This window comes from Diadema antillarum, unplaced genomic scaffold, assembly GCF_040938485.1.
Source record: "Diadema antillarum isolate AM-2024a unplaced genomic scaffold, OU_Dant_1.0 seq00001322_RagTag, whole genome shotgun sequence".
Taxonomy (NCBI): Eukaryota; Metazoa; Echinodermata; class Echinoidea; order Diadematoida; family Diadematidae; genus Diadema; species Diadema antillarum.
Window position 1 is genome coordinate 3,565 of NW_027272093.1, and position 11,090 is coordinate 14,654.

The following is an 11,090-nucleotide window of genomic DNA, read 5'->3' on the forward strand; positions in this document are numbered from 1 at the left end:
TACGTCAGGTTGCGGGACTCATCGTTTCGTTTATTTTTAAGTTCAGTAAGTTTGACTGTATGTACGTATGTATAATAGATGTCTGTATATAAATATATATATAATTGTATGTATAGGCATATACATATATATAATATATATATATATATATATATATATATATATATATGAAGAGCTTGCTCCAAAAGGCGCTAAATCCATTGAAAAACGATGGATTTAGCGCCTTTTGGAAGCAAGCTCTTCATATGATATCTAAATATATTGTATATATTTGTCTCTTAATAAGTATGTATATAAAATACATATATGATGAGCTTGCATGTCATCGATCCCATTATTCAGCAAAAGGCATTTGCAACATTAAAATTGAAATAAAAAAAATGTTATCGATATAAGGCGTTGAGTCATCCTCACTGCTCTATTAGACAGTTCCATGATTGAGAATTTAATAAAGGGGGCAATTTCACTCTCAGTCGAATGCTATACACATGGATTATTCCCCTTGGGTTTGCACCAACAGGTATTTCGTTTGACATCAAAAGTTTTCGTCATGATCGGAGTCAGACTATTCCGAGGTGGATGCAGGGCCCAAGAAGCTGTTCGTCTTAGAGAGCACGTGAGTATATGATAAAACGTATCCAACCGACAATCTGATTTCTGTTCTACTTTCTCCAAAGCGAGTCATGAACATCTAGTACGACATTTCCCAAGAGGTTGAGTATAGCATAGGCCTACCTGGAAGATGACAGCAAACCAAACCTTGCTACGTATGCAGGACTTCTTTCGTCTTCTTGCTAACATCATGGTATCATTGCAAGGCACTGTTAAAGGTCCTGGTTACCTTTGGTAGCAATGATATAATAAAATGTTCAAGATATCACATTTGATGCATACATGTGTAGGTCAGTTGAATCACAAGACATCCTACCAAAGATGTCCTCTATATATATATATATATATATATATATATATATATATATATATATATATATATTTTTGCAATAGAGCATATTATAATATAAAGACTTATATAAATCACTGTTTTTTTTTCTCAATAAACCATTATTGTAGACGGTTTAGCCTGGAAACACTTTTTTATTGTAACTATTGTTCACATTAATGCTTAACATCAATTATACAGATTCAAATTTTTACAATAGTTGTTTCTATCCCTAACTCACTGTTTAGATCTATATTGAAGCACTAGAGCTGGGTTTTTGTTTCATCTGCATAATTATGGTAAATTATGCATTTAAACCAAAATCGAGTAAGTCACATACGCATACTGCAGTACAGGAGTGGGGGTGGGGTGGGGGGCGGACAGACATAGACAACAGAAAAAAAGAAGAACATTCGAAGACTGGAGGTAGGTTTGTCTTGCAAGGGCTTCTATCTTTTTCTTGTCTTTGTGTATTGTTTCGCCTTGTATTTTCCCCAGATTGATAATGTAGTCTTCATTCTGCACCATATCAGTCTTAATTCATCTCATATTATGCTTATTAATTTCGTTGTATTTACTTGTCTTTATCTATTCATAATTAATTCTTTTTGATTATCTTTCGTTTCATTTTGCTGTTCTTTTAGTAACCAGAAATACACACAATTGCTGGTTTTATCCGCAGTTCTAGAGATCATCATGTAGCAACGCAAAAGGTGCTATGCAAAAGAAAAAGAAAGAAAAAAGTGCATTGCACAAGCCCATTTGCAAAGCTGGCTGCAAAGTCAGTACATTGCAAAGTCAATACATTGTTGCAAATTTCAAGCATTAAAAACAAAACGATGGAAATTTGTTTAAATAGCATAAATTCTTCTACACTCAACCCAATATCGGTGATTTTGCGTCTTTATTTTCTCTTTTTCTCTCTCTCTATCTCTATCTACCTCTCTCACTAACCTATATTTGTAGATGGTTTGTTCTCGACACAAATTTATTATAAATATTGTTCACATTCTTTGTTATCAATACTTTGTTAACACTGATGAAAACATTGGTTATATTCATTAAAATTTTACGTTGGTTTTTTATCCCTTAATCATATTTTAGAACTACTTTGAAGCACTAAAAGTGGGTCTTTATTTCATTTACAAATTAGAAACTAGAAATGTCGCTATGGCGACTGATGCCTCCGCCATTATGCATGATTCTCCCAATAGACGTATAGTACCATGTCTTCACAATTTTTTTTTTTTTTTTTTGGGGGGGGGGGGGGCGGCATTGAAACCTGGCCTTTGACCCTTAACCTTTGACCTTTGACATTCTGGCTGGAAATTTCCTGGAGAATCTCCATTAGGTAATGCATGTATATATTACGTATAAAAACTAATAATGCAAGCATTTCATACACTAGTGTATGAGGGAAATAGTAAAACATTGAGGAGTTGATCTTGACCTTTGACCCCATGACTATCGACCTATGACCCCTAAATTCCCTAGATAATCTCTGCCAGTCAGTACATGCGTATGTACCAAGTTCCATGAAGATACATTGAACCATTTGTGAGAAAAGTGATATTACAACATTTTCACCTAACCTTTGACCTTTTGACCTTTGACCTTATGACATGAATCTCTCTGGAGAATCTTTATGCAGTAGTACATGTCTACACCAAGTTTCAAGAAAATACCTTAGGGCAATGCATAGATATTGGGGAAATAGCAACATTTTTAGCATTTGACCTTGACCTTTTGACCTTTGACCTCTTGCCAATGTCACTAAAATCTACTCAACTAATTGTCCCATCATTCATCATCCTTGGACCAAGTTTGGTGAAAGCTGCTTCATCCAGTTTTGAGTTATCACGTAAACAGATAAATTTCAGGATTTGACCTTGATCTTTGACCTTTGACCTCAGTCCGATTTCACTAAAAAACTAATCAAGTAATTGTCCCATCATACATCATCCTCGGACAAAGTTTGGTGAAATTTGCTCTATCCAGTCTTGAGTTATCGTGTAAACGGATACAATTTCATGATTTGACCTTGACCTTTGACCTTTGACCTTTGGCAGATTTCACCCAAAATCTAATCAACTAATTGCCTCATCATACTTTATACATGGACCAAGTTTGGTAGAATCGAAGTCAATATTACTCAAGTTATCGCGTAAACGAAAGCGGACGGACGTACGGACGTACAGACGTACGGACGTACAGACGTACGGACGTACGGACGTACGTACGGACGGACGGACAACCCGAAAACATAATGCCTCCGGCACCACTTCGTGGCGGAGGCATAAAAATGCATTTAAAGAAAATTAAGGACAATTACAGCAAGAAATTGACTAACATGCCTTTATTCATACGTCGTATCTGTCTACAATGGCCGCGATTACAATCTGTTCATGATGACATTAACGCGAGACTTACTTTTTCGTACAATTTCCCACGGTGTGTATATAAAATGTCTGTACCATGACTTATTTTGTCCCCACAGATGCGCTGTGCTGGTTTGTTCTCAAGGAGTTTCCAAACCACGTACAGTGTAATGTCGTCTTCAGAGCATCTAGTTGCTGATCGTAAAGTAACAGTAATGGAATCGGCAGAGCCGGAGGTGAACGATTCTATGTCGTTTGCGAAAAAAGCGGCAAAGTCAGCGACGAAGAGCCCAGTGTGGTCCCATAACGAGTGGGACCCGCTGGAAGAGGTGATCGTTGGCCGAGTCGAAGGGGCAACGGTGCCGCCATTTACTACCGAGGTCAAAGTAAGCATATAACATATACAAATATACATATATACATACACATTTATTATATATTTACAAATATATTTACAAATGAAGAATTCAAGGAACCGCACTTCATTTTTTTTTTAAGTCAAATATTGTAAGGTGGAATATCAACTGCTGACAGCCTGAAGCAGAGTCCTAACAAGGCAGTCGGTTTTTATTTCGTTGCTTTGTCGTTTGTTGCAAAATCTCTAGAGGGGGATACCCCCTCCCACACCCTCTCCCGTCAGGTCCCCTTCCATACACTTAGCAAACTTGGGGGACCGACAAATTTTAGAATATTTCATCAAAATGTGTACATCAAATTTGTCACTTTAATTCCAATATATTCAGAAGTTCCATTATTCTCTTTAAGTTGCCTTACCCCTGCTCGGTTCGGCACACCTTGGGGATTGACAATGTTCCGAATATTTCTTACAAGCATGACAAGTGTGCATCAGATCGTTCTATTCCAATTCTAAAAAATGCAATCGCTCCGTTGTGTGGGAGAGGGCTACCCCTCCCTGCTCTCCCCCCCCCCCCCCCCCTCATCACCCCATCGACTTGCATGTATCACTATAGGCCTACACAGTAATGTCGAACACACGGAACAAGAGCTGAGATACCGCGATTTCTTCATTTAGTTATCTGTTAATATTTCTTTTTCTTACTCTTTGATAGGGGAAAAATTTTACCAAGTGTGCTCCAGATCGCTGAATTTCAGGTCTGAAAATCAAAATTACCCTGTGGTGTTTGAGATGGAATTTTCATACCAGCATAATTATCATATGATAGAAATTTTATTTTATCTAATTTATTTGGGTATAAAAATGAACCTCCACATTTAAGGTACGTCAGAGACTAAAAAGTCACTGTGATTCACCTTTTACAGTCTCGCTTTGTGTGGAAATTGTCGGCGATTACGCAATACCATGTTCCATGTTGTTCGAACCTAACATCCTTTCCTTTGAAATCGAGTTTCCCTTACTGGCAAATAGTGACGATGTCCCCAGACCGGCCCCAAATACCCCCATATTAACTTAATGCCATAACGTTTTGACACATTCAACAGGACTCTGGATTTTGACTAAAACCTATCGGGTATCACCGGGTCATCCCACTAGACCAAAACCCACGAGTCATACAACCAACGAGTTCGACATTGAAAACTGGTCCATGAGTCATACAGCTCACGATTCATACAGCCCACGAGTTCGAAAGTAGGCAATAAAAAGTCCATGAGTTCGACACTAGGTAAAAAACAGCCCACGAGTTCGACAGATACAACACGGGGCTTAATGTGTCGGTCTCGTGGGCCTTGTTAGCTTAGTGTCGAACTAATGGGCTGTATGACTCGTGAGCTGTATAACTCATGGGCTGTATAACTTGTGAACTGTATGACTCGTGGGTGTCGGTCTCGTGACGTGCAACCGTATTACCAAGGGGGAGGGGAGGGGAGGGGATCACTTTTTGGATAATTATGGTGGCGATGTCATGGGACAGGACCTTTGTAATCTTTCAGAATACTTGACGTTTTTATTTTATTTTTTTTGAAGAAGAAAAGGTGGCTGGACTTCGATCAAACTTGGCGGGAACCATCATGAGGGAAGGGATTATAGTTTGCACAAAATGATGATGATGACCTAAGAGTGTCCCTAAAATGGAGGGTTTTGCGTAAGGTGGAGTCATGTGCAGATGATCGGTAGACCCGCTGCATGGTCTCGTGAAGGGCGTCATTTTTCGAAGTTGAATTGGGCACTTCATGTGATTTGTCTTGATCTTTTCTGCGTGCTCTCATTCTTGTCGAGCCGAAGACATACTGCCTAACCACCATTGCTTCCCTCTTGTCCTGTTACAGACAAATACAAGTTACGATCATTGGGAATTTTTCGGCAAATATGGCGGACAGTCTTTCCCGGTGGAGCACTTGAAGGTTGCCGAGGAGGAAATCGCAGAGTTCGTCAACGTTCTGGAACATGAGGGCATTACTGTTCGTCGTCCCGATATTTGCAACTATCAGGAGGAATACATCACTCCTGACTTCCGTTCTACAGGTTCGGCCCTCTGCTGCTCACAGCAGTTTGTGATATACAAACAATGACTGCTGCTGTATGAGGGACACAGTTAAAATTATGGGCCCAAGGTGATGTGAAAACCGTAACTATGCCCGAAGCGAAGCTTAGGCCATAGTTATGGTTTTCACATCACCGAGGGCCTACATAATTTCAACTGTGCCCCGAATATCAAGCTGTCATTATTTGTTTTATATACCGAAAATATAGATTCCGAAATATAGATACCGAAAATATAGATTCTAGTCTCTTTTACAGCACTCGTAATCAACGCTGATCGACAGCGCGGCGGTCGTATCATTGGTGCGTACATAATTATTATGAGTGATCTATGTGTACGGGGTTGCGACTGTCTCCAAACCTATTTACAGGGCACAGTTGATTCTATGCCCCGGGCACAGTAAATCATGACGTCATTTTGATTAAAAAAACGAGGATTACGCAGACATGTTGGGTATGGAATAGGTTAATCCCACTCTAATTGTGTTTCGGTAAAAACAGTAATGTCAGAATACAACTTTAAATGACCAGATGTTGAAAAAGTAACCAACGGCCGGCCCTTAATGGGGTTGGTATGCAGGTGGGATGGGAGAGATTGACAGCACAGGGCAGTGTTAATGAGACAACTGGACTCCAATAACCTCACTCTGAATCTGTCAGAGTGATGTGAATACAAGAATTCAGGGGTTACCATTTTCGTTTGGAGTGCTTTAAGTTGGGGTCAAATATGAACAGATAGAGGTCATTCCGTGACAATGAACACTATTCAGTCACTCGGATTTGGTACAGTACTCTCCGCATAATCGGGTAGGCTCGGGCAGAGCGTTTCTTACCCGATTAAGCGGAGTACCCAATTAACAGAAGAACACGTCTCATTCACATTTGACACACACAATGTGTATGTACATGCATTGTACACTGCACCGAGCGCCTACACTGTATGCTTAACACGAGTGCTCGCACGGCACATTATACATACCTTACACTTGCTCAGTCAGGAGCATTAGTTTACACTCTTTTTATGGACAAATATGTCTTCATAAAACTTTGTGGTTTGACTAAGACTCCTCGCTAACGTGGAAAATTTGACATTCATGATTTCTTAAAGTGTTATATCTGTGACAAAATGTGGGTAGAAAGTAGATTAGAAGAAAACTATTTACCCATTTATGCGGAGAGGCAACCCGATTATCAGGTAATTTTAATGTGCATTGAAACTGACTTTGACATTTCTCCCCAATTAAACGGAGTACCCGTATAAGCGATACCCGATTACGCGGAGAGTATACTGTACAAGTAATATGGCGGCACAGATCTTAATCAGGAGGGTAGTTGGAAGAAAAGTCAGCGGTCAGAATTAAACGTATTACTTTTGGTATCACATGGCAGTCGATTTTCGTTTCATCATTAATGCCAAAGCTGCAAGCAGATTGACTTTTTCTGAGGTCGTAAAATCTACAGTTCTATTTCACAGAAATATCTGGAGTACAGATGAGTATTGATGTAGGAGTTCGAGGCTCCTGTCAAGCTGAAATACCTTGTTTCTAGAAGAATGTTCATGAACAGATATATTTTGGTGATAAAAAAGTTGTGATAAAAAATAACGTTATGGTATAGACTACCAAGTAAGCTAGATGTCAACGTTTGTCTGAAAAAGAGCAAGGGATGAATTCGTCAAAACTAGAAACCAATTTGTTCATCAATGACATGAAAGATGGATACCTCTTCTCACCTTCTCTCTCCTACCGACCCCTCCATTCCAAGTCGACTAGATCTGCCATAACTTCCACCCAAATTGCCCAGACGGCACAATTTGCGTTTCGTTCTTATCTGTAGCAAACCTATATAGAAACTTGGACAACATAAATGCTATGATAATACAGGTATGTACGCCGCGATGCCCCGTGACATCTTAATGGTGCTCGGCGATGAGATCATCGAATGCCCCATGGCGTGGCGGTCCCGCTTCTTTGAGTACCGGGCGTACAGGTCACTGGTGATGGAATACTTCAGTCAGGGTGCTAAGTGGACGACCCCGCCAAAGCCGACGATGAGCGACGAGTTGTACGACCAGGTGAATAATATAAATGATTACCTTTCGGCAATGATCATGCTTTCGTCTGTGTTGTGGTGGTGATATCATAACATGTTTTCGTTGCTTATTGTATTGAGCACAACTGTATTTTTGTGCCTCCGCCACGAAGTGTCATCGGAGGTATTGTTTTCGAGTTGTCCATCCGTCCGTCTCGAGTTGTCCATCCGTCCGTCCGTAAGTCCTCCTTCCTTCCGTCCGTCTTTCTATCCGTAATCAATTTGTAGATATTTTGTCTTCTGCAACCCGGTGATGAAATGATTCAAGGAGACAAGTGTTGTGAACGGACAGTCAGTGCAAAATGCACGTGTTAATTTCAAAGTTGTGGAATGGTTTACAATATACAATTGTTACATCGTCGACATGAGATAAGTGTAATTTCTTTTCTTTCTTTCTTTTTGCCTACAGGCAACAATTACGTTACCATTCTACAGAAACATGCAATCTTCCCTGTGTCTATTCCAAACACACTATCCCAAGGCCCCCATGCTTTCTGCAAATGAGTGCTTGTACACTCAATACGTCAATATACTAACACGGTTTTTTTTTTCTTCTTCTTCATAGGAGTACCCCATGGCCACGGGCAACTGTGTAGATCGCCGTCAGGTTGTGGCCGAAGGTCGATACGTTACAACCGAGCACGAGCCCTGTTTTGACGCCGCAGACTTCATGAGAGCCGGAAGGGACATTTTCGTCCAAAGAAGCCAGGTAAGAACGGTTAGATATTATAACTTCGTTTATCCCTTATTTTCATTCCCTTTCATTTGTATTTTTTTTCTATCAAGCAATTAAGCGCATAGTTATTTTAGACACGCTGTTGTCACCACCAGCAAAGTTGTAATGGCTTCTAAATCATTTAGATGGAAACATTAAACATCGAATGACCTTCTCTATCGTGGAGATACAACATTCGGATGCCATGTAGACAAAGTTATTACGTCTGATGGCATCTATCACAGTACGTGTATTGCGTTCTAGACTAGATTTTCTCGTGTTTGTTCTGGTCGTACATCAGTTTGGCTGATGCACTCTCGGATGGCTAGAAATATCGTTTGCTTCAAGACAAATCCATCGTAAAAAAGTTTTAACTGCTGCATATAATCATATAAACCAAAAACAAAACACAAAAATAAAAACACTTTAATACACCTTTTGGTTCCCGACGAGGAGCTGGATACAATATTTTGTTCGACAAAATCAAAAGTAGGAGAGAAAACCAAGAGATATCTGACTACATGACTCCACCATGACTGTGTACATCAGTATCCACTTTCCGTGAAAAACAACAACAACAACAACACCAACAACAACAACAACAGCAACAGCAACAACCGAAACAAAAACACGTTACGGTACTGCAGCTGACCTGTACTGTCCTTGAGTACATGTACTCCTTCCACATTGACCCCTCGCTAAAGGTCACGAATATGTTTGGCATCGAGTGGATGAAACGACACCTAGCCGACCGCGGATACCACCTCCACGTTCTCTCCTTCGATGACCCCAACCCGATGCACATCGACGCCAGCTTCAACGTCATCGGGCCTGGGCTGGTGGTGTGTAATCCCGAAAGACCTTGCCACCAGATCGACACGTTCAAGAAGGCTGGCTGGGAGATAGTTCAGGCGCCAAAACCTGTCATGCCAGAGTGTGAGTTAATGCTAGTATGTCGGATGACGATAAACAATGATACTTTCAGTCATTTTTAGGTGCGAATTCTGCACTGGAAGTAGGGCCTACTTTAATGGCAACAACAACGTGGGTTAAGTTTTAGCATAAGTTAGCAGTATCGATATATACAGCAGTAGTACTTAGCATCTTAAAGGTACATGAAGTGTGCCCAATCTTTTCAAATAGATGAAGGGTAAAACAACCACATAAAAAGCAACGAAAAATGCTTTAAATGCTTGTCTATGCTATGAATTTAAATTCCGTAACATTTATAACATTGAAGCTGATGTATTGCACGTTCATACTTAATCTGAACGCGCTTTTCACACGATTATGAGAGACATCACAAAAAATACATGCTAGTGGAATTAAACTGAATGAACCATGCATGCAGTTAGCTTCTTGAACACTGATTGTCAAATTCGATCACAACAGAATGATATCATCGTTAAATCAAATACAAGTTTTGACGAAGTTTGTCTGGAAAATCTGTTGTAACAAAAATAGCTAAAATCCGAAACTCTTGAAAGGACCTTAACCTGTACGGATGAGTGTCATTAGTAAACTTTTTTAATTCGATTTGCCTGATTGATGTTCTCGCAAATACCTCTGCCCATACCTAAGAATGGAAATTCAATGTTAGTCAATGCTATTGTTTACCCAGTTTTAAGCAAATTCGTAAGTGAATTCCTAATTTCCTGTTTCATTTATGTTTGTACATTTGCAAACTCGTCCGAATTCACGAAGTTGGTACAATCTTTGTCCATAGTCCAAACCATGGACAAAGACCGTAGTTTGGTGTGGGGTGCCAAGTGTCACATGGCCTATTTCGTGTTACGAAATAAGTAATTACGTCGACGAAAAAAGACATGCGACACTTGGCGCCCTATACAAAACTATATGGTTTTGTCAATTATGGTTTAAACCATTGACAAAGATTGTACCACCTTCGTGAATTCGGGCCTATGTGTTTAAACCATAGCTCACCCTCTCTGGATGTCGTCCAAGTGGCTATCGATGAATATCCTGATGCTGGATCCCAAGCGCGTTGTCGTCGATCGCAACGAGGTCCCAACCATCAAAATGTTTGAGTCCCTGGGCATCGAGTGCGTCAAGGTCTCCCTCAAGTACGCTAATTCACTCGGTGGCGGCTTCCACTGCTGGACCTGCGACATTCGTCGTAGAGGGTCTCTTCAGTCCTATCTGTAGGGCCTTTAGCTTCAACCCCCCAAACTAGAACTGTCACTCATTGTGATTAATATACCCCCACCCACAACTGAGGAAATTAGCTCAACCAGGATTTGTTTTTTTTACTTTTTTATGAAAAAAAAAATTACCAAGGCAATGCACTGTCCAACAGTAAATAAATGTATTGCTCACTGTTAGTCAAATGTCCCACATCTCAAGTCGAGTGCTCAAAAACTGAGTGAGCAAGATAAATAAACTGACGATTTCTATGGTTTTTATTAAAAATTGTATAACCAGGGCGCAACACAATGTTGGATATTAAGAAAAAAAAATGAAGTTTTGCACAACTATATCATAGCC

The 11,090-nt window shown here is 40.0% G+C and overlaps 1 protein-coding gene across 1 annotated transcript; it reads left to right on the forward strand.

Moving 5' to 3' along the window:
• The first annotated feature begins 550 nt into the window (after window positions 1-550).
• LOC139708253 (glycine amidinotransferase, mitochondrial-like) lies at window positions 551-10,751 on the forward strand. Its single transcript, XM_071620227.1, has 7 exons — window positions 551-616; window positions 3,438-3,704; window positions 5,566-5,761; window positions 7,663-7,853; window positions 8,436-8,579; window positions 9,290-9,521; window positions 10,525-10,751. Exons 1-7 carry the CDS (start codon window positions 551-553, stop codon window positions 10,749-10,751), a joined length of 1,323 nt encoding a protein of 440 aa, XP_071476328.1.
• The last annotated feature ends 339 nt before the right edge of the window (window positions 10,752-11,090 follow it).